The sequence below is a fragment of the Hyla sarda genome, chromosome 6 (genome assembly GCF_029499605.1).
Source record: "Hyla sarda isolate aHylSar1 chromosome 6, aHylSar1.hap1, whole genome shotgun sequence".
Classification (NCBI taxonomy): domain Eukaryota; kingdom Metazoa; phylum Chordata; class Amphibia; order Anura; family Hylidae; genus Hyla; species Hyla sarda.
The window spans coordinates 146,542,130-146,566,068 of record NC_079194.1 but is presented as its reverse complement, the minus strand read 5'-3'; the positions used below and the strand labels follow the sequence as shown (position 1 = coordinate 146,566,068).

The 23,939-nt window shown below is 46.4% G+C and overlaps 1 protein-coding gene across 3 annotated transcripts in view; it reads right to left on the bottom strand.

Annotated features, from left to right (window-relative positions):
• Positions 1–23,939, bottom strand: part of LOC130276309 (uncharacterized) — a 73,320-nt gene that overhangs the window by 5,831 nt on the left and 43,550 nt on the right. For all 3 annotated transcript variants that reach the window (XM_056525492.1, XM_056525493.1, XM_056525494.1), the window contains one exon: positions 11,811–11,863. In XM_056525492.1, coding sequence (XP_056381467.1) covers positions 11,811–11,863 — 53 coding nt within the window. The remainder of the gene's footprint in view (positions 1–11,810; positions 11,864–23,939) is intronic.

Sequence of the window (23,939 nt, the reverse complement as noted above, 5' to 3'; positions counted from 1 at the left end):
GTCGGCGGGCGCAGTGGAGGGCTCAGAAGGGAAGGAGCGACAATGGAATTTTGGAGAGTGAATTTTGCTATAAAGTTTTTGGGGGGCATGTCGCATTTAGGAAGCCCCTATTTTGCCAGAAAAGCAAAATAAAAAACACATGGAATACTATTTTGGAAAATACACCATCCAAGGAACATAACAAGGAGTCCAGTGAGCCTTAACACCCCACAGGTGTTTGATTAATTTTTCGTTAAATTCAGATGTGTAAATGAAAAAAAAATTTTTTTCACTAAAGTGCAGTTTTTTCCCCCAAATTTACCATTTTTGCAAAGGGTAATGGGAGAAAATGCCCCCCCAAAATTTGTAACCCCATCTCTTCTGAGTATGGAAATACCCCATGTTAGGACATAAAATGCTCTGCGGGTGAACTACAATGCTCAGAAGAGAAGGAGTCACATTTGGCCTTTGGAAAGCAAATTTAGCTGAAATGGTTTTTGGGGGGCATGTCGCATTTAGGAAGCCCCTATGTTGCCAGAACAGCAAAAAAAAAAACACATGGCGTACTATTTTGGAAACTACACCCCTCAAGGAACGTAACAAGGGGTACAGTGAGCCTTAACACCCCACAGGTGATTGACGAACTGTCATTAAAGTGGGACGTGAAAATGAAAAATTAGATTTTTAACACTAAAATGCTGGTGTTACCCCAAACTCTTCATTTTCGCAAGGAGTAATAGGAGAAAAAGCTCCACAAAATTTGGAACCCCATTTCTCTCGAGTAAGGAAATACCTCATATGTGGATGTAAAGTGATCTGCGGGTGCACTAGAGGGCTCAGAAGGGAAGGAGCGACATTGGGCTTTTGGAGAGCGAATTTTGCTGAAATGTTTTTTTTGGGGGCATGTCGCATTTAGGAAGCCCCCATGATGCAAGAACAGTAAAAAAAAAAAACACATGGCATACTATTTTGGAAACTACACCCCTCACAGAATTTAATAAGGGGTGCAATGAGCATTTACACCCCACTGGCATTTGACAGATCTTTGGAACAGTGGGCTGTTACGGACGACTGTTCAAAAAATCTGTCAGACACCTGTGGGGCGTAAATGCTCACTGCACCCCTTGTTACAATCCGTGAGGGGTGTAGTTTCCAAAATGGGGTCACATGTGGAGGGGGTCCACTGTTCTGGCACCATGGGGGGCTTTGTAAACACACATAGCCTTCAATTCCAGCCTAATTCTCTCTCAAAAAGCCCAATGGCGCCCCTTCTCTTCTGAGCATTGTAGTTCGCCCGCAGAGCACTTTACATCCACATATGGGGTATTTATATACTCAGAAGAAATGGGGTTACAAATTTTGGGGGGCATTTTTCCTATTACCCCTTGTGAAAATGAAAAATTTGGGGTAACACCAGCATTTCAGGGGGAAAAAAAACATTTTTTTAATTTTCATGTCCAAATTTAACGAAAATTTGTCAAAGACCTGTGGGTTGTTAAGGCTCACTATAACCTTTGTTACATTGTGTGAGAGGTGTAGTTTCCAAAATGGGGTCACATGTGGGTGTTTTTTTGCGTTCATGTCATAACCACTGTAACGATCAGCCACCCCTGTGCAAATCACCAATTTAGGCCTCAAATGTACATGGCGCTCTCTCACTCCTGAGCCTTGTTGTGCATCCGCAGAGCATTTTACGTACACAAATGGGGTATTTCCATACTTAGGAGAAATTGCGTTACAAAGTATGGGGCAACACCAGCATGTTAGTGTAAAAATGTAAATTTTTTTACACTAAAATGCTGGTGTAGCCCCCAACTGTACCTTTTCATAAGGGGTAAAAGGAGAAAAATCCCAACAAAATTTGTAACGCAATTTCTCCCAAGTACGGAAATACCCCATATGTGGCTGTAAACTGTTGCCTTGAAATATGACATTGCTCTGAAGTGAGAGAGCGCTATGCGCATTTGAGGCCTAAATAAGGAATTTTCAATAGGGGCAGAAACGGATACAAGGATGGGGCTTGTCTCCACCAAAACCCTACAGCAGTGTTTCCCAAACAGGGTGCCTCCAGCTGTTGCAAGACTCCCAGCCTGCCAGGACAGTCTATGGCTGTCTGGCAATACTGGGTGTTGTGGTTTTGCAACAGCTGGAGGCTCCGTTTAGGAAACACTGCCGTATGAGACGTTATTCATTTTTATTGGGGGGAGGAACCTGTAAGGGGTTGTATATGTAGTGTTTTACTTTTTATTATTTGTTAGTGTTTTTAGGGTACATTCACACAGGCGGGGGTTCAGAGTAAGTTTTCCGCTGCGGCTCAAGCTTGTAGAAGGAAACCCACTGTAAACCCATGTACATTCACATGGGGGGGGGGCACCCCAAACCTTCAGCTGTGGCAAAAGGATAACTCCCAGAATGCACTGACAGACCTTACATGCTGAGAGTTGTAGTTTTACAGCAGCTGTAGGCACACTGGTGGGGAACCACTGAGTTAGAAAACAGACTCTAGCTCAGTGATTCCAACCAGTGTGCCTCCAGCTGTTGCAAAACTACAACTCCCAGCATGTACGGTCTGTCAGTGCATTCTGGGAGTTGTAGTTTTGCAACAGCTTGAGGCACACGGGTTGGAATCACTGAGTTAGGAAACAGACTCTAGCTCAGTGTTTCCCAACCAGTGTGCCTACAGCTGTTGCAAAACTACAATTCCCAGCATGCCCAGACAGTCAAGGATGCTGGGCGTGTAGTTCTGCAATATCTGGCCCTTCAGATGTTGCAGAACTACAACTCCCAGCATGCCTGGACAGTCTGGGCATGCTAGGATTTGTTGTTATGCAACAACTGGGGAAGAACTGTTTGGAGACCGCTAAGTAGTGGTCTCCAAACTGTAGCCCTCCAGATGTTGCAAAACTACAACTCCAAGCATGCCCAGACTGTCCAGGCATGCTGGAAGTTGTAGTTCTGCAACATCTGAAGGGCCAGATATTGCAGAACTACACGCCAAGCATCTCTGACTGTCTGGGTCTGCTGGGAATTGTAGTTGTGCAAAATCTGGAGGGCTACAGTTTGGAGACCACCATATAGTGGTCTCCAAACTATGCCACTTCAGATGTTGCAAAACTACAACTCCCAGCATGCCCAGACAGTCAGTGCATGCTGAAAGTTGTAGTTTTGCAACATCTGGAGGACCACAGTTTAGAGACCACTACACAGCCTTTGGCTGTCTGGGCATGCTGGGAGTTGTAGTTTTGCAGCTTTTAGAAGGCCACAGAGAAGATCACTTACCGCGATCTTCACTGCAGCCTTCTCTACGCCGCACTTTCCGGCCGCTGCTCCTCCTGCTACTGCCGCTGCTCCAGAATGCCGCCTCCGCCACCTCCGTCGGTCCGGTAAGCCATGCTCCCCACCTCGCCGGCCGTGTTCCCCCCGCTCTGCCCCGACTTCGATCTGCCCCCCCCCGCCCCCAACTGCCATTGGTCGTCAGCCTGATCGACCAATGGAAGGGGATAGGAGGGGGTGGCAACACTGCCACCTCACTCCTATCCTTTAGGATGGTCGAGCTGTCTCTGACAGCTCCGATCATTCTTATTTTCCGGGCGATCGGGTCACCAGTGACCCGATTGGCCCGGATCACAGAAAATTGCTGGTGTTACGCCGAGCGCTCCGGGTCCCTGCTCCTCCGGGTCACTGCCGGCGGGGATGCGATTCGCATAGCGGGACGCGCCCGCTTGCGAATCGCATCCCAAGTCACTCACCTGTCCCACTCCCCGGCTGTCACGCCAGCTCTCTAAGATTTAAAGGGCCAGTGCACCAATGATTGGTGCCTGGCCCAATCAGTCTAATTAGCTTTCACCTGTGCACTTCCCTATATAACCTCACTTCCCCTTCCCTTCCTTGCCGGATCTTGTTGCCCTTGTGCATAGAGAAAGCGTTTACAGTGTTTGCCTTACCAGTGTTCCTGACCTCTTGCTATCTCCATTGACTACGAACCTTGCCGCCTGCCCCGACCTTCTGCTACGTCTGACCTTGCCTCTGTCTAGTCTTTCTGTCCCACGCCTTCTCAGCAGTCAGCGAGGTTGAGCCGTTGCCGGTGGATACGACCTGGTTGCTACCGCCGCAGCAAGACCATCCCGCTTTGCGGTGGGCTCTGGTGAATACCAGTAGCAACCTAGAACCGGTCCACCGACACGGTCTATGCCAATCCCTCGCTGACACAGAGGATCCACATCCAGCCTGCCGAATCCTAACAGCCGGTCTGAATTGACCGGCGATTTGCTGCGATCGCCGACATGGGGGGGGGGGGGGTCTCTGGACCCCCCTAGGCATTGCCACGGGATGCCTGCTGATAGATATCAGCAGTCATCCCTGTCCGATCCCCGCAAGCGGTGGTGATCGGAAAAGGAGTAGTTCAGTGGTGACTCAGTGGTGAGCAACTTATCCCCTATCCTAAGGATAGGGGATAAGTTGCTGATCGCGGGGGGTCCGACCGCTGGGGCCCCCTGCGATCTCCTGTACGGAGCCCAAACAGCCCGCGGCAAGGGGGCGTGTTGACCTCCGCACGAGGCGGCGGCCAACACGCCCCCTCAATACAACTCTATGGCAGAGCCGAAGCGCTGCCTTCGGCAATCTCCGGCTCTGCCATAGAGATGTATTGAGGGGGCGTGTCGGCCGCCGCTTCGTGCGGGGGTCGACACCCGCTATCTGGGCGGAGAGCCGGGGCCCCGTACAGAGAGATCGCAGGGGGCCCCAGCGGTCGGACCCCCCGCGATCTCAAACTTATCCCCTATCCTTAGGATAGGGATAAGTTTTTCACCACTGGACTACCCCTTTAAGTCCCGGGACGCGAGGTTGTATCCATACGCCCTCTGTCCCCAACAGGTTAAAGAGATAGTCTAGTATCAGAAAAGTATATTTAAATGAAATATAACTTACTAATATAGTGTTATCACAAATGTTACTTGCTTCAGAAAGTTCTTGCTTAAAACACCCCTGACAGGAAGTTGTGTAGTCCTTTCATTTTTAGTGTGGTGTTGTCTCAGCAGGTCCCTGGTTCCTCCCTCTCTTCTGAGATGATACATCATTCTCTGCCATCTCAGGAGGTGTGGCTGGATCATGTATCTGAGCTCAAGCCCCGCTCCCTTGGTGATGTCACCATCTCTGACCAGCGCCTACAGCCTACATGCTTATCTTCCTGACATATATATAAAGGCCACATATATATAAAGGCACATCGCCGAGGGGGGTCCTGAGGCCCCCCCCCCCCATGTCGGCGATCGCAGAAAATCGCATGCCAATTCAGACATGCGATTTTCTGCTATTCCGGGCTGATCGGGTCTCTGGTGACCCGATCACCCGGAAAATAGGGATGATCGGAGCTGTCAGTGACAGCCCCAATCATCCTGAGGGATAGGAGCGAGGTCGCAGTGCTGCGATCTCCTCCTATCCCCTGCCATTGGTCAGAACTGAATTCTGACCAATGGCAGAGCAGGACAGTGGGTTGCCCTGGATGTCGGGCAGAACGGGGGGAGAAGATGGAGGCCGGTACCTGAGGACAAGAGGCCGTGGGGACCGCCGATCGTCGCTGGAGACAGGTAGGGAAGCGACGGTGGGGGGGGGGGAAGGAAGGGGGCAGTAAGCGATATTTACTGCTGCCCTTCCTAGTGGGGGCCAAACTGCAACTCCCAACATGCCCAGACAGCCAAAGGCTGTCTGGGCATGCTTGGAGTTGTAGTTTTGCAACATCAGGAGGGTCACAGTTTGGAGACCACTGTTACAGTGGTGCCCAAACGGTAGCCCTCCAGATGTTGCCAAACTACAACTCTCAGCATGCCTAGACTGCTCAGGCATGCTGGGAGTTGTTGTTCTGTAACATCTGTCCCTGCAGATTTTGCAATTTTCATGAAATTTTTGAAAATTGCTGCTCTACTTTGAAGCCCTTTAATTTTTTCAAAAAGTAAAAATATGTCCATTTTATGATGCCAACATAAAGTAGACATATTGTATTTGTGAATAAAAATAAGATGTATTTGGAATATCCATTTTCCTTACAAGTAGAGAGCAAATTTAGAAAAATGCAAAATTTTCATGAAATTTGGGGATTTTTCACCAAAAAAGGATGCAAGTAACGACAAAAATTTACCACCAAAATAAAGTAGAATATGTCACGAAAAAACTATCTCAGAATCAGAATATTCGGTAAAAGTGTTTTAGAGTTATTAATGCTTAAAGTGATGGTGGTCAGAATTGCGAAAAAGAGCTGCGTCCTTAAGGGGTTAAGAGAACGTTTACACGTTCATAACTAGCAGTAGGTTTCCACTGTGAGTTACGCTACCCTCATCTATAACAACATGCATACAGCAATCAAAACTAGCCGGTCAGATATTTCCAGCATAAATATGTATTATTATCAACAAAACGTTATGTGTTGAAATAGAATTGCCATAAAATATAGCTTTTATTGGATATACATTAAAATGTCACAATACTCGTGATTGTGCTCTAATTAAACAGCGCCAAATCATAATAAATAAAAAAATGCTCTCCTCTCCTATGTTTGTTAAACCAATAGACAGCATACACAGACTTACAATGTAACTTTGAAGACCTGGGATGACTCCTAATAGCTTAGAGTCCTGATGACGTCACCAAAGGTCCTAGAAAATCCAAACTAAGTGTGTGCGCTGTCTATGGGTTCTGTGCAGCCCGGACAGCTTTCGGGCTATATTCTTACTACTGTATTCAGGGACGGATTGGGAATAAAAACCAGCCCTAGAAATAATTGCAAACCAGCCCTACAGTCATTGGGGAACAGACGATTTCCTCTTTTTTGTGTGGATATATATATGTGTGTGTGGTGTCGGGGTGCAATGCAAGGTAGATGCATGGAAGTTGTTATGCCTCAAGGGGCAGATGATATTAACCCCTTCTTGCCGTGATGCCAGGGCGTGGTTTAGCCTTAGGGTTCTAACCACCCAAAGGTAATACCGCTTATCCTGGGTTAGGCAGGGGCAATGAAGACACCAACGCCAGATTAAGGATAACGGCAGCTTTACTGAGGCAAGACAGGTGATCTAGTCTTTGCAGTACAGCCAAATATCCCAGGGAGGTGACCAGTGACACAGGGGGACCTCGCAGGCTTGCTGGGACTTGCAGTAGTTAGACTGACTTTAGTGCAGACCACGGTGACTACAGATGGACTTGACTTCACAGAGATGGTAATAAGATGACTTGACTAACTATAAAATTACTTGACTAACTGAAGACTGACTTGTGGCTGCAGGACTTTAGGCTTGAGGCCTCCAATGCTCTGGACACAGACACTGGAACAACTTGACTGCACTTGACCTCAGCAGAAGTAGCAATGTGCGAAAAGAGAGATTTCAGCCCCTCCCCTGGTTATATAGGGGGCTGTGCAAGAAGCCCATAGGTCACTTGGGGGGGGGGGGGGGGGGGTCAGCTGGTCACTAGTGCCTCCTGGGTAAAAACCATGTGGTACAAACAAGAAACAGTACACTTTTATAATACAAACATATATACATTACGCCTGACAGGGCTGAAGGAAAGTACAGGGTCACACCATCCCGTACTGGGATACCATTTTATATATCTATATATATATATATATATATATATATATATATATATATATATATACACACACACACACTGTCTAAATCCTGTATACTGAGACCAATATAACCACCACTAATACTAGTATACTTAGCAAGCGGATTGCAGCCAGGGACCGGATTGGGATATCGGAGGCACCACAGGAGCATTGGGGGTATGTAAAGGTTTATTTTTTTTCATATATAACATAGAATGGGCATGCTTCTAGAAAAACAAAACACTCCATCTGGAAGATCCCTGTGCTCCATATACATCACACCAAGACTATATAACACCACTAAGCCATGAGTAAATAACACCATCATTCAGTGATTCAGGTAAAAACAACTATAGGAATACCAATATTGCCACCATACTGAGACTTGATACATATACAATATATCAATATCAGATAGCACATGTTGGCCTGTAGAGTCACCACAATCAGTGCTGGATAAATGAATATATTTCTGATCAGACAAATTCAGAGGCAGAATAATCTTCTCTATTAGGGTCTATTCGCATGTACAGTATCCTGTGCATATTTGATGCACAGAATTTGAAAATGCAGATTTGAAGCTGTGTTCAATTAGTTTACATTGAAATCTGCAGCATAAAATCTGCAGCTTCAAATTATGTGGATCAAATATGTGGAGGATACTGTTAGTGTTAATACCCCCATATGAGTTATTTTCTTTTCTCATCTTCTCACTCCACCCCAAACCACCATGATGACTACAAAACCTCTGCGTTTACAAAAAGTAAAAAACTAAATAATACTTTTCCACACTGCAATACAGCCAGGGAACCTCTATACCAGAGAGCACCCATAAAAGTCAGCCAGGGAACCTCTATACCAGAGAGCACCCATAAAAGTCAGCCAGGGAACCTCTATACCAGAGAGCACCCATAAAAGTCAGCCAGGGAACCTCTATACCAGAGAACACCCATAAAAGTCAGCCAGGGCACCTCTATACCTGAGAGCACCCATAAAAGTCAGCCAGGGAACCTCTATACCAGAGAGCACCCATAAAAGTCAGCCAGGGAACCTCTATAACAGAGAGCACCCATAAAAGTCAGCCAGGGAACCTCTATACCTGAGAGCACCCATAAAAGTCAGCCAGGGAACCTCTATACCAGAGAGCACCCATAAAAGTCAGCCAGGGAACCTCTATACCAGAGAGCACCCATAAAAGTCAGCCAGGGAACCTCTATACCAGAGAGCACCCATAAAAGTCAGCCAGGGAACCTCTATACCAGAGAGCACCCATAAAAGTCAGCCAGGGAACCTCTATACCAGAGAACACCCATACAAGTCAGCCAGGGAACCTCTATACCTGAGAGCACCCATAAAAGTCAGCCAGGGAACCTCTATACCAGAGAGCACCCATAAAAGTCAGCCAGGGAACCTCTATACCAGAGAGCACCCATAAAAGTCAGCCAGGGAACCTCTATACCTGAGAGCACCCATAAAAGTCAGCCAGGGAACCTCTATACCAGAGAGCACCCATAAAAGTCAGCCAAGGAACCTCTATACCAGAGAGCACCCATAAAAGTCAGCCAGGGAACCTCTATACCAGAGAGCACCCATAAAAGTCAGCCAGGGAACCTCTATACCTGAGAGCACCCATAAAAGTCAGCCAGGGAACCTCTATACCAGAGAGCACCCATAAAAGTCAGCCAGGGAACCTCTATACCAGATAGCACCCATAAAAGTCAGCCAGCTGGCACTAACTTTGTAGTGCACTTAATTCTCACAGAAGCCAAGTGGGTAATGCTGAGTCTTTTAATCCCACAGAAGTTAAAGTGCAGCAGAGCCACAAGTTAACTTTGCATTTCAGAGTGTTAAAATGTATCTCTAGAGTATTTTTCACATATGACTATGACGCAGCACTGTGCATGATACTCATTTGTCTAAATATGATTTATTTTAAAATCAGCACCTAAAAAGCCAAATAGTAAGATTTCTCCTGGATGCTTTGCTGTATATTGCTGTGCCGTGTAAGAAGAGGTTACCACTGTGTCTCTATAGGACCCATCTCCAGTGGTGAGAACCAGCATAATGTAATTCTACGGCACTGGGTCTCATCACTGGAGATGGGTCCTATGGAGACACAGTGGTAACTTCTTCTTACACGGCACAGCGATATACAGCTGAAAACATCTAGGATTCAAGCTTACCGTTTGGTTTTTTTAGGCGCTGATTTTAAAAGAAATCATATTAAACAAATGAATATCATGCACAGTGCTGCATCATAGTCATATGTTAAAAAGAACTCTAGAAGTACAATTTATTTTCCAGCAAAGGACTACAACTCCCAGTGTGGTTTCCCTGTCTGTGCCTCCTCCCCCAGCCTTAAAGGGATATAGTGAGTAATTACATAGGCCACACAAAAAGACCACACTGGGAGTTGTAGTTTATATTGTATATTTACAGTCTGGAAAGCAACATTTACATAAGGCTCTGCTGTACTGTAGCTCATGTTGGACTAATAGACTCAGCCTGATGCAGCAGGATGCTGGGAGTAGTAGTACTAGAAGGGCGGTCAGTGTGTCCTCCCCTCCCCATAAGGACAATTTACTTACATTTAATCACAGGCAGACAGTGACAAGAACTTACATCCATCACTGTCACTGCCTGCAGTCTGTCTCGTTGGTGTGGGTGGGAGGGGGGCAGTCCTCACACTTCCTTCCTCCTCAGCGGTGCCTGTCGGTGTGGGGGAGGGGGGCAGTCCTCACACTTCCTTCCTCCTCAGCGGTGCCTGTCGGTGTGGGGGAGGGGGCAGTCTTCACACTTCCTTCCTCCTCAGCGGTGCCTGAGTTAGCTGACAGGATGATAGCACTGGGTAACTTGTAAAGAGCAAAGGGAGAAGAGTTGTCATCTCCCTCTTGCTCTGCAGGTTCTCCTCAGCACTCCTCTCTTCTTTGTGTCTTCCCACAGACTGCAAAGGCTGGTTTAACCCAGCAGTCTATGAGACAGGGGGAACACGCTGGTGACCTCTGAGATCCGACACAGAGGGTGCAATGAAGAGATTACATCAGGGGTCAAGTCCTGGGGAAAAAAGTGTGGGAACTCACCCTAGATTTCCACTTAAAGGGGTACTAGACCTCTTCAGACCTCTGGGGACCCCCACGTTCTCCCTGCTGCTCCCGGCGTTCGTTTAGAGCGTTGGGTGCAGCGACAGAGGCTCATGACTCTTAGTCATGGCCCCTCAATGCAAGTCTATGGGAGGGGGCGTGACGTCCATCACGCCCCCTCCCATAGACTTGCATTGAGGGGGCATTACTGTGACGTCACGAGCCTCTGCCCTGCATCACCAGTCATCCGGCACGGAACGAAGTTCGATCCGTTCACCGGATGTCTTGGGGGCCGCAGCCAAGACGTCCGCGATCAGACATCCAAAGGATAGGGGATAACATGTCTAGGGGCGGAGTAATCCTTTAAGGGCTAGTCCTGCAGGACGCCTGCTAATGGGAACTGCGTTCCTGCTGTGGAAAAAGTGCAGGAACTCCGTTCCCATGAGTTCCTGCAGGACTTGAGCCCTGGATTACATCCTGTCAGACCTGTGATGTTATCCATGCGCTCTTGCAGGTCTAAAACACCCTGTGGCCGTAGAGTATAGGGATGTAAGTGCCGCCATGGGTCCCATAGCTGCTGCCATTAAGGGTTGTAATTGGCCCTGCCAGTGCCTGAAAAATGACAAATCCGGCTCTGACTGTATTTTGCCGCGATTTGCGCAAAATCACGATAAAAATGCAGCGATTTTGTGCAAATCGCTGCAAAATACAGTATTGTGAGTATGGATGTATATATGTTCAGGGGGCCTTCTTTTGGATGGGGGTCCTGGGCAACTGCCCAGGTTGCCCCGCCCTAATGCCAGCCCTGTATACACTCATTTATTTTTATTGGGACATTAAGGGCAGAATAAGTTTACAGCATGCTTGTGCTGAGCAATGGCACAGGAAGGGGAGCAGAAAGAGTTAGAATACAGTGGGTACTGCAAAACCATCCTGCCATGTGTGACACCATCAAGGACTCTCCCACAGGAACTACTACCCTTATCCACCTTATGGGTACCACATCAGAATTATTTTTCATAGCTTCTAGACGTAAGAAAGAATAACCCATTCACAGTTAACAGGGATCTTCAAAATAATGAAGAATTGGAACACAAATCATATTAGAAAGTGCAACATTATTTATTTAAAAAAATGCCATTGTTACTTACTGTCTGGTGGTTTTATAGAGGCTGACAATGTTTAGGTGCACAGACATTCCATTCTAGAGGATAAGAACAGAATTAACCAGGATACAGAATGCAAGACACAACATGCTTTTTACCACAGATGGCTGCAGTTTTGAAATGCAGTTATTAACAGTGTGGTTCTTCCAGGCGGTAGAAGTCAAACATTTTAAAGATATGTTTAAAGAGTACCTCTCATGATCATGTTAAATTTTATAACCCTCCCAGTTCACTGTGCCTATCATGATAAACCACCCCATATCTTTATTTTTATTATTTGTTAGTTCTCTACCTTGATATTGCTCTGTATTTTCTGCTCAGTCTCAGTCAGATTCACAGACTGGAAAGGGGCGTTACCCAGCAGGCATGACATGATCTGAAGCCATACAGGGGAGAACTTCCTCCCTCACTCTGCTACATACAGCCAAGAGCAGTTCAGTGTGTGAGATGAGCTCTGATTGTGTGGTGGCGGGGTGTGTGGTGCAGGGCAGATATTGTTACCCTAGGGGCAGATGGCATTAACCCCTTGTATTCGTGATGACAGGGCGTGGTTTAGGCTATAACCACCCGAAGGTATACAGCTGGATACTGGGCTAGGCACAGGGGCAATAAATATTCCAACGCCAAGTTACGGACAACTGTAGCTTTACTGAGGATAAACAGTTGGTAAAGTCTATACAGTTCAGCCAGGGCCCAAGGAGGTGACCAGTGAAGCAGAGACCTTAAGGGCTTGCTGGGAATTGTAGTAGGACTGGACAATTGAATGCAGACAACGCTAACTTGACAGATGACAGGGACTGACTTGACTCATTAAGTTGTGACTTTAGCTTACTTTAAATGATGGTGGCTGCAGGACTTGACTTTGAGGTCTTCAACACTCTGGACACACACACTAGGCACGACTGCACTGGACCTCAGCTTAGCAGAAGAGCCGAGCTCAAAAAGAGAGAATCTAGCTCCACCAATGGCTTATATGGGAGAGACTAGCAAGGAGCCCATAGGTCACTATTGGGATCACCTGGTCACTGGTACCTTCTGGTAACAATCACATGACATATTATATGGTATAACTCTTAAGGCAACATTACATTTTATAACACTTTACATGGTAAAACATATTTACCATGGAGAAACAAGTGCAGGGGGCCTTGGGGACACTGAAGGAGACTGGCTGACAGGACAGCAGGAGCACAGGGTAACACCTCCAGTACTGGGCCACCACAAACTCTCCCACTTAATTAAAGTTGTCTTCGACACCCAGTCCTGGAGGGGAGAGGACTGAAGTGGCCACTGAGGTCTAGTGACAGTTCCTGGAGCATTTATGCACAATGTCCTTCTCAGGTCTGGATTACGAAACGAGATAAGGATGAGTCCATGTGGCATGGTGTATCTCCATACATGCTCTTTAAACATATGGGGTTAATTTGACTTTGTAATTGCTTTCTGAAGACACTCAAGACAACAATATACATAGATTCATGGCATCTACCCAATGCCTTGGCGGCTGGGGCCCCTTGGTTCTCAACTCTTCTCCCCAGAACCCAATATACGTTCTTACACTATACAACAGTTTTCCCTTTACATTTATCAATTATTTCGCTCTATGTGCATTATCTAGATATCAGGTGAACCCTCTGGCCAGTAGAGTACCCTGTACACGTGGACAGGCGAGAAACATTAGACACATAACTGTATATATTTAGAACTTGTGGACTGGAACGAGTCCTAACTTAACTATTTGCATATCTGTGGACAACTTTTACCATATGTGAACATTTGGCCTCTTGGATTCTTCTCTGGTGGTCAGAGACCCACTCCAGGGAGGCTTGTGGAGAGTAGTTGAACGGGGCTCTGAGCCCAAATGTTCGGTCTTTAGGCAGCTGTCCATGGTGCCCCATCATCAAGTAGAAAGGGGTGTACCCCGTAGAACAGTGGACTGTGTTATTCTAGATCTCCAATAGGTCGGGAAGTTCTTGTCTTGACACAGAGATGGCTCACAACATGTGGATAAAGATTTGGTTCCCCTGGGGGTGATAAGCAGTAGTGCAGAGTTTCTTGCAGGCATTGAATTGCCACAGCTCTTGAAAGAGTTGGGCCTCGAAGGTCTGTTAGGACAGACTCCCGATGGTAATGGTGACAAGGCTTCTCACAGCTCGGGCAAGAGGGTGGTCTGCTAGTTTCATAGGCTCCAGCAGGGCTTGATAGTCTCTATTCTTGGGGGGGACATATGGGGAAGAGAGGCATGCAAGGCATCTAGGCAAGGAGTCACAACACAGAGCAGGAACATCTGACACGTTTCGCACCGACAGGTGCTAAATAGTAGACTAAATTCCTGAATTCAACATGCAGTTAAAATAACCAGGTATATGGTCACATGACCTGTAACGTCATAACATTAAAACCTTGTGAAATCACAGGGAAAACCAGACATGGATATTTAAGCAATACATTCTGGAACCAGGAACATGAGGTCACTTCACACTTCCGGTCTAAATTACGGCTTCTATGCACAAGCGTTGTAACAGGAGAAGGGGCATTAAATTGTTATATGTCAGTTAGTGGAAGTTAGTAAAGATTTATCTAACAATTACATGCTACTAAAAATAACCTTAGTGGATATTCTCCCGATCCACTAAGTGTGCCTGACTAGAAAAAAATAAAGACACACATATAAATATATGGTAAATGCTATAGTTAATTGCTAATATTGTATTGTGCAAAGCCCGATCCACCTACTTTGAATGCATATATGTCTAATCAGACCGTAGTTACAGTATGTACATTTAAAAAAAAAATATGTAAAAATGTATCAAAAGGTATGCTTTTCTATATTCTACAGATTGCTCACAGGTAGTAACCACACTATGGACATGTCATAATGAGATTAAGCCTCCTGTTCATAACTCATGAAGGGCCAGATCATCATTGGAGCTCATGGAGCACCTGCTCCGGGCCTGCAAGGGGCCCCCAGGGCCGCCATCAGGGCAGTACAGGCAGTACTGCCGTCAGAGGCCCGGACCAGGTGCACTGTGTACTGGGGGCCTGGCTGCTGACGACTCTGTCACTCTCCTCCCACACTGCATGTTAGTAAAAAGAACAAGCCCCTTGCAAAGCAGTAGGGCTTGTTCTTTTTATGGAGCTAAAATCATGGGGGTCCATCCCCTCCTCCTGCCTGGACTTTGCAGGGCTCCCAGGCTCAGCAGTACCCCACACATGTGCAAGAAGATGTACGGGCCTCTCTCCTGTGCCCCTCCCCCGCTGCTCAGTAAGTTCCCCGGCCTCCTGCTGTACACAGCTCGGCAGTCGGGGATCAGGCGGAGGGGGAGGCTGCAGGCTGCACAGTACTACACCTGGGAGCAGAAGTCAGGCTGGGGGGCTACACAAAATGTTGACCCCCTGGAGCTGTTCAATCCTGCATAAAAAGTAAGTGTGCTTTTATGTATGTGTGGGTGTGTCCTGTGCCTGATTGTGTATATGTCCTGTGCCTGATTGTGTATATGTCCTGTGTCTGATTGTGTATATATCCTGTGCCTGATTGTGTATATGTCCTGTGCCTGATTGTGTATATGTCCTGTGCCTGATTGTGTATATGTCCTGTGCCTGATTGTGTATATGATACGAAGAAACAGGAAAAAAGTGTACACCTTTGGATGCTGGCGCTGCTCAATGGAATTTTCTGTCGACAGAAAATTATTCCATTGAGCAGCGCCAGCATCCAAAGGTGTACACTTTTTCCTGTTTCTTCGTATCCTATATCTTTGCCAACGGACCCTGCCAGGACATCGGCCAGAACACCAGCAGGCTGCAGCTCCGGGATTTCGCTATATACACCCCGTGAGGAAGGGGTTACATGCACGATACCAAGTATCGCTCCAGGAGAGCACAATACATATTATTACCTCAATACAAAAACCACCCATCGGAATTACACGAGGCGCTGCCCTCCATCTCTCTCCCCCCCTTTCTTCTCCTATACCTACACATCTCCATGATTGTGTATATGTCCTGTGCCTGATTGTGTATATGTCCTGTGCCTGATTGTGTATATGTCATGTGCCTGATTGTGTATATGTCCTGTGTCTGACTGTGTATATGTCCTGTGTCTGATTGTGTATATGTCCTGTGCCTGATTGTGTATACGTCCTGTGCCTGATTGTGTATATGTCCTGTGCCTGATTGTGTATATGTCCTGTGCCTGGTTGTGTATATGTCCTGTGCCTGATTGTGTATATGTCCTGTGCCTGATTGTGTATATGTCCTGTGCCTGAATGTGGATATGTCCTGTGCCTGAATGTGGATATGTCCTGTGCCTGATTGTGTATATGTCCTGTGCCTGAATGTGGATATGTCCTGTGCCTGAATGTGGATATGTCCTGTGCCTGAATGTGGATACGTCCTGTGCCTGAATGTGGATATGTCCTGTGCCTGATTGTGTATGTCTGTTAATATTATGAATGTATATATGCAATGTGAAGGTGTTTTGTATCTGTGCAATGTGTGTTTATCCACAGTGTGGGGCACTATATGGGTATTTTGGGGCTCTCTTCAGGAGACTGGGAAAGCTGGGTGACAGGTAGTGCACAGTGGAGGGCTCACACTACTTTCTCAGCTTTATGTACTGTTTGCCACCCAGCTTTCCCAGTCTCCTAAAGGGAATATCAGTCTGGTGAAGCAGCCACATTGGAGAGGAGACATGGAGTGAAGTAACAATGTCCCACTAGTACTTCCCCAGCTTTATAAGACTCCTGAATGGCAGAATATTAGTATGACATCTGATACTTCATGTTTCCAATATGGCTGCTTTACCAGACATATACATGTCCATTTACATGCTAAAGTCTGGCCATATTTTGACTTGTAATGCTGCTCGTATTTTGGGAGAGATTGATCAAGACTTGTACAGAGGAAAAGTTGACCAGTTGCCCATAGCAACCAATCAGATCACTTTAATTTTTGAAAAGGCATCTGAAAGATAAAAGAAGCCATCTGATTGGTGCTATGGGCAACTGCTCTACTTTTCCTCAGCACAGGTCTTGATGAATCTCCCCCCTTGTGCTGTAAACGGCCAAAGATATGACCCAAATTCAAAGGTTTTTTGTACTATTGCTTTTAGTAAGGGGGGGGGGGGCAGACACTATGGCTGTATAGGGCCCTGAAATTCCTGATGGCAGGCCTGGGGGCCCCCGTGACATTCTTGACATCCCTGTGTCCCAAAAAATCTTTTCAGGACACAAGAATGCCCCGGTTACCGGGAAGTAGCGCACGCAGGGATGTCACTGACGTCCCGTGCATGCGCCCATAGAAGAGCGGAGTGGAGCATCGAGGAGGACGCGCGCATGGTAAGTCACCACTCACCAGCGGCATGTCATCTTCAGTGTTCCGACCACCGCTCCTCTCCGGTCCCGGGACCTACTGCTATGGCCAATAGGCCATAGCAGTAGATCGTGACCCCGGACCGGAGGACTGGTGGTCGGAACATTGGGGCAGTAAACAGGCATACAGACTCCAGCCATACACTGTATATGGGGGACCTGTACTGCACCTAATGTGGGGAACTATACTGCACCTAATGTGGGGAAACTATACTGCACCTAATGTGGGGGAACTAAACTGCACCTAATGTGGGGAACTATACTGCACCTAATGTGGGGAACTATACTGTACCTAATGTGGGGGAACTGTACTGCACCTAATATAGGGGAACTGTACTGCACCTAATGTGCGGAACTATATTGCACCTAATGTGGGGAAACTATACTGCACCTAATGTGGGGGAACTATACTGCACCTAATGTGGAGGGAAACTGTACTGCACCCCTAATGGGGGGAACTGTACTGCACCCCTAATGGGGGAACTGTACTGCACCCCTAATGGGGGAACTGTACTGCACCCCTAATGGGGGGGAAACTGTACTACACCCCTAATGGGGGGGGGGAACTGTACTGCACCCCTAATGGGGGGGGACTGTACTGCACCTAATGGGGGGGAACTGTCCTGCACCCCTAATGGGGGGGACTGTACTGCACCCCTAATGTGGGGGAACTGTACTGCACCAAATGTGGGGGGAACTGTACTGCACCCCTAATGTGGGGGAACTGTACTGCACCTCTAATGTGCGGGGACTTATACTGCACCTAATGTGGGGGAACTATAACCTAATGCGGGAGAACTAAACTGCACCTAATGCGGGGGAACTGTCAGGGGGGGGGGCATCATAATAAAGTGCTCCGTCTTCCAGGCAGCCTTATTCTGGCCATGACCTCATGGGTGCCTGGTGTCTAAGAGAAACATCCAATATGTTTCCCTGTTCAGGAGGAGTCTTTTTAGATCACCTCCTCTGATCCCCAATTTAACTCTTTCGACACCAGACACTCTCAATTAATCCATATTACCTAAGTGTACATCCCCAAAGTGGCGGGACAACATGGAAATGCCAACTTTGTTACCCCTAGTGTCCGAGATGTGTCTCCTGATACGTGTTTCCAAGGTGTTTCGCACTGTATGCAGGTTGCTGCATAAACCAACATATTGGCATTACAATTTAAGTACTCACGTATAGGGAAATTTTTTTGGCAGAGCATGAGATGATTTCTTTTGTTGGAGTCATATATTTACATGTGATGCATTTGTTATGGCCACACCCCCAGTTCCCAGTTACACTGAGACAATCTTTATGTTCTTTGGTTTTGTGTTTATTTTTTATTTGCGTGCACTATTAACCCCTTAAGGACATAGGGCGTATCCATACGCCCCCGTTTCCAAGTCCTTAAGGACCGGGGGCGTATGGATACGCCCTGAGCATTTCCGGCCCCCACCGCTAGCCGGAGGGGAGCCGGAGCCGGATGCCTGCTGAAATCGTTCAGCAGGCATCCCGGCATATCGCCCAGGGGGGTCATTATGTCCCCCCATGTCGGCGATTGCCGCAGATCGCTGGACAATTCAGTCCAGCGATCTGCGGCAGATTCCGGGTCAATCGGGTCTCCAGTGACCCGATGACCCGGAATTACTGGCTGATCGGGGCCGTCAGAGACGGCCCCGAACAGCCATTGCCAGCAGGGGTGAGGTGGCACTGGTGCCACCTCACGATCGCTCTGATTCGTCGGCCGGATTACCGGCCGACCAATCAGGGCGCCTGCTGCGGGTGTCACTCCCGCAACCCGCTCCGCCCCTCTTCCGGAGGACGTGAGCGGGTGCGGGACATGCACCCCGGGTGCTGGGGACCCCGATCCCCGGCGTCCCTGTTGGGATCGGGGCCCCAGGAGCGACGGCCGCGGCGGAGACGACGAGGGACTGACCTGTGCTGCTGGATCGTTGGAGGTGAGTGACAGCCTCCTGCTGTTGCTTAGCAACAGCTCCCAGCATGCAACAAGGGCATGCTGGGAGCTGTAGTTATGCAACAGCAGGAGGCAGACCACCACAACTCCCAGCATGCCCTTATGGGCATGCTGGGACTTGTAGTTTTGCAACAGCTGAAGGCACATTCTTTCTATGGAAAAGTGTACCTTCAGCTGTTGTGTAACTACAACTCCCAGCTTGCACAATCAGCTAAAGTGCATGCTGGGAGTTGTAGTGGTGCATCTGGTGGTTGCATAACTACAACTCCCAGCATGCCCGTTGGCTGTCGGTGACTGCTGAGAGTTGTAGTTTTGCAACAGCTGAAGGCACACTGAGTTAAGTAGTAAACCAGTGTGTCTCCAGCTGTTGCATAACTACAATCCCCAGCATCCCCAGCCAATGTAGTATGCCTCCGGCTGTTGCATAACTACAAGACCCAGCATGCCCTTCCGCTGTCCGTACATGCTGGGGGTTGTAGCTTTTGCAACAGCTGAAGGCACACTGGTTGCAAAACACTGAGTTTGTTACCAAACTCGGTGTTTCACAACCTGTGTGTCTCCAGCTGTTGCAAAACTACAACTCCCAGCATGCACTGATAGACCGTACATGCTGGGAGTTGTAGTTTTGCAACAGCTGGATGTCCCCCCCCCCCAATGTGAATGTACAGGGTACACTCACATGGGCGGAGGATTACAGTAAGTATCCGGCTGCAAGTTTGAGCTGCGGCAAATTTTCTGTTGCAGCTCAAACTGCCAGCGAGAAACTACTGTGAACCCCCCGCCCATGCGACTGTACCCTAAAAACACTACACTACACTAACACAAAATAAAATAAAAAGTAAAAAACACTACATATACACATACCCCTTCACAGCCCCCCTCCCCTCCCCAATAAAAATGAAAAACGTCTGGTACGTCACTGTTTCCAAAACGGAGCCTCCAGCGGTTGCAAAACTACAACTCCCAGCATGCACTGATAGACCGTCCATGCTGGGAGTTGTAGTTTTGCAACAGCTGGATGTTCCCCCCCCCACAATGTGAACGTACAGGGTACACTCACATGGGCGGAGGATTACAGTAAGTATCCGGCTGCAAGTTTGAGCTGCGTCAAATTTTCTGCCGCAGCTCAAACTGCCAGCGAGAAACTACTGTGAACCCCCGCTCGTGTGACTGTACCCTAAAAACACTACACTACACTACCACAAAATAAAATAAAAAGTAAAAAACACTATATATACACATACCCCTACACAGCCCCCCTCCCCTCCCCAATAAAAATGAAAAACGTCTGGTACGCCACTGTTTCCAGAACGGAGCCTCCAGCTGTTGCAAAACAACTACTCCCAGTATTGCCAGATAGCCACTGACTGTCCAGGCATGCTGGGAGTTTTACAACAGCTGGAGGCACCCTGTTTGGGAATCACTGGCGTAGAATACCCCTATGTCCACCCCTATGCAATCCCTAATTTAGGCCTCAAATGCGCATGGCACTCTCACTTTGGAGCCCTGTCATATTTCAAGGCAACAGTTTAGGGCCACATATGGGGTATCGCCGTACTTGGGAGAAATTGGGCTTCACATTTTGTGGGGTATTTTTTGCTATTACCCTTTTTAAAAATGTAAAATTTTTGGGAAAACAAGCATTTTAGGTAAAAAAAATTTTTTTTTTTTTACATATACAAAAGTCATAAAACACCTGTGGGGTATAAAGGTTCACTTAACCCCTTGTTACGTTCCCCGAGGGGGTCTAGTTTCCAAAATGGTATGCCATGTGTTTTTTTTTTTTGCTGTCCTGGCACCATAGGGGCTTCCTAAATGCGGCATGCCCCCAGAGCAAAATTTGCTTTCAAAAAGCCAAACGTGACTCCTTCTCTTCTGAGACCTGTAGTGCGCCAGCAGAGCACTTTTCACGCCCATATGGGGTGTTTTCTGAATCGGGAGAAATTGGGCTTCAAATTTTGGGGGGTGTTTTCTGCTATTACCCTTTTTAAAAATGTAAAAATTTTGGGAAACCAAGCATTTTAGGTAAAAAAAAATAAAAAATGTTCACATATGCAAAAGTCGTGAAACACCTGTAGGGTATTAAGGTTCACATTACCCCTTGTTACGTTCCACGAGGGGTCTAGTTTCCAAAATGGTATGCCATGTGTTTTTTTTTTTTGCTGTTCTGGCACCATAGGGGCTTCCTAAATGCGGCATGCCCCCAGAGCAAAATTTGCTTTCAAAAAGCCAAATGTGACTCCTTCTCTTCTGAGACCTGTAGTGCGCCAGCAGAGCACTTTTCACCCCCATATGGGGTGTTTTCTGAATCGGGAGAAATTGGGCTTCAAATTTTGGGGGGTATTTCCTGCTATTACCTTTTTTAAAAAAGTTAACATTTTGGGAAACCAAGCATATTAGGTAAAAAATAAAAAATATTTTTTACATATGCAAAAGTCGTGAAACACCTGTAGGGTATTAAGGTTCACATTACCCCTTGTTACGTTCCCTGAGGGGTCTAGTTTCCAAAATGGTATGCCATGTGTTTTTTTTTTTTGCTGTTCTGGCACCATAGGGGCTTCCTAAATGCGACATGCCCCCAGAGCAAAATTTGCTTTCAAAAAGCCCAATGTGACTCCTTCTCTTCTGAGACCTGTAGTGCGCCAGCAGAGCAATTTTCACCCCCATATGGGGTGTTTTCTGAATCGGGAGAAATTGGGTTTCAAATTTTGGGGGGTATTTTCTGCTATTACACTTTTTAAAAATGTAAAATTTTTGGGAAACCAAGCATTTTAGGTAAAAAAAATATAATTTTTTTTACATATGCTAAAGTCGTGAAACACCTGTGGGGTATTAAGGTTCACTTTACCCCTTGTTACGTTCCCTGAGGAGTCTAGTTTCCAAAATGGTATGCCATGTGGGCTTTTTTGCTGTTCTGGCACCATAGGGGCTTCCTAAAGGTGACATGCCCCCCAAAAACCATTTGACGCTCCTTCCCTTCTGAGCCCTCTACTGCGCCCGCTGAACAATTAACATAGACATATGAGGTATGTGCTTACTCAAGAGAAATTGGGTTTCAAATACAAGTAAAAATTTTCTCCTTTTTACCCCTTTCAAAAATTCTAAAATTGGGTCTACAAGAAAATGCGAGTGTAAAAAATGAAGATTTAGAATTTTCTCCTTCACTTTGCTGCTATTCCTGTGAAACACCTAAAGGGTTAATACACTTACTGAATGTCATTTTGAATACTTTGGGGGGTGTAGTTTTTATAATGGGGTCTTTTATGGGGCATTTCTAATATGAAGGCCCTTCAAATCCACTTCAAACGTGAACTGGTCCATGAAAAATAGCGAGTTTGAAAATTTTGTGAAAAATGTCAAAATTGCTGCTGAACTTTGAAGCCCTCTGGTGTCTTCCAAAAGTAAAAACTCATAAATTTTATGATGCGAACATAAAGTAGACATATTGTATATGTGAACCCAAAAAAAATATATTTTGAATATCCATTTTCCTTACAAGCAGAGAGCTTCAAAGTTAGAAAAATGCAAAATTTTCATTTTTTTCATCAAATTTGGTGATTTTTCACCAAGAAAGGATGCAAGTTACCATAAAATTTTACCACTAAGTTAAAGTAGAATATGTCACGAAAAAACAATCTCGGAATCAGAATGATAACTAAAAGCATTCCAGAGTTATTAATGTTTAAAGTGACAGTGGTCAGAATTGCAAAAAACGCTCCGGTCCTTAAGGTGAAAAAGGGCTCGGTCCTTAAGGGGTTAAATAAACTAGAGGACAGAAGTGAACCCAAAGAGGGACCTCGTTTTGAAACTGAAAGAATACCATTTTTTACCACCTCCTTGAGGATGGGGTCAGTTTATAAGACTGGGGTATATTTTTTGATAATACAGTCATAGCCATAAATGTTGGCACCCCTGACATTTTTCAAGAAAATTAAGTATTTCTCACAGAAAAGGACTGCACATGTTTTGCTATACACATGTTTATTCCCTTTGTGTGTATTGGAGCTAAACCAAAAAAGGGAGGAAAAAAGCAAATTGGACAAAATGTCAAACCAAACTCCAAAAATGGGCTGGACAAAATTATTGGCACCTTTTCAAAATTGTGGAAAAATAAGATTGTCTCAAGCATATGATGCTCCTTTAAATTCACCTGGCAACAGGTGTGGGCAATATAAAATCACACCTGAAAGCAGATAAAAAGGAGAGAAGTTCATTTAGTCTTTGCATTGTGTGTCTGTGTGTGCCACACAAAGCATGGACAACAGAAAGAGGAGAAGAGAACTGTCTGAGGACTTGAGAACCAAAATTGTGGAAAAATATCAACAATCTCAAGGTTATAAGTCTATCCCCAGAGATCTAGATTTGCCTTTGTCCACAGTGCGCAACATTATCAAGAAGTTTGCAACCCATAGCACTGTAGCTAATCTCCCTGGGTGTGGACAGAAGAGAAAAATTTATGAAAGGTGTCGACGCAGGATAGTCCAGATGGTGGATAAGCAGCCCCAAATAAATTCCAAAGATATTCAAGCTGTCCTGCAGGCTCAGGGAGCATCAGTGTCAGCGCGAACTATCCGTCGACATTTAAATGAAATGAAACGTTATGGCAGGAGACCTAGAAGGACCCCACTGCTGACACAGAGACATAAAAAAGCAAGACTACATTTTGCCAAAATGAACTATAGTAAGCCAAAATCCTTCTGGGAAAACATTGTAAGGATTTCACCCTGGGGATAGCTCTGGGATCGTCCTTAACACAGCCACAGGACACGTTTCTACTTT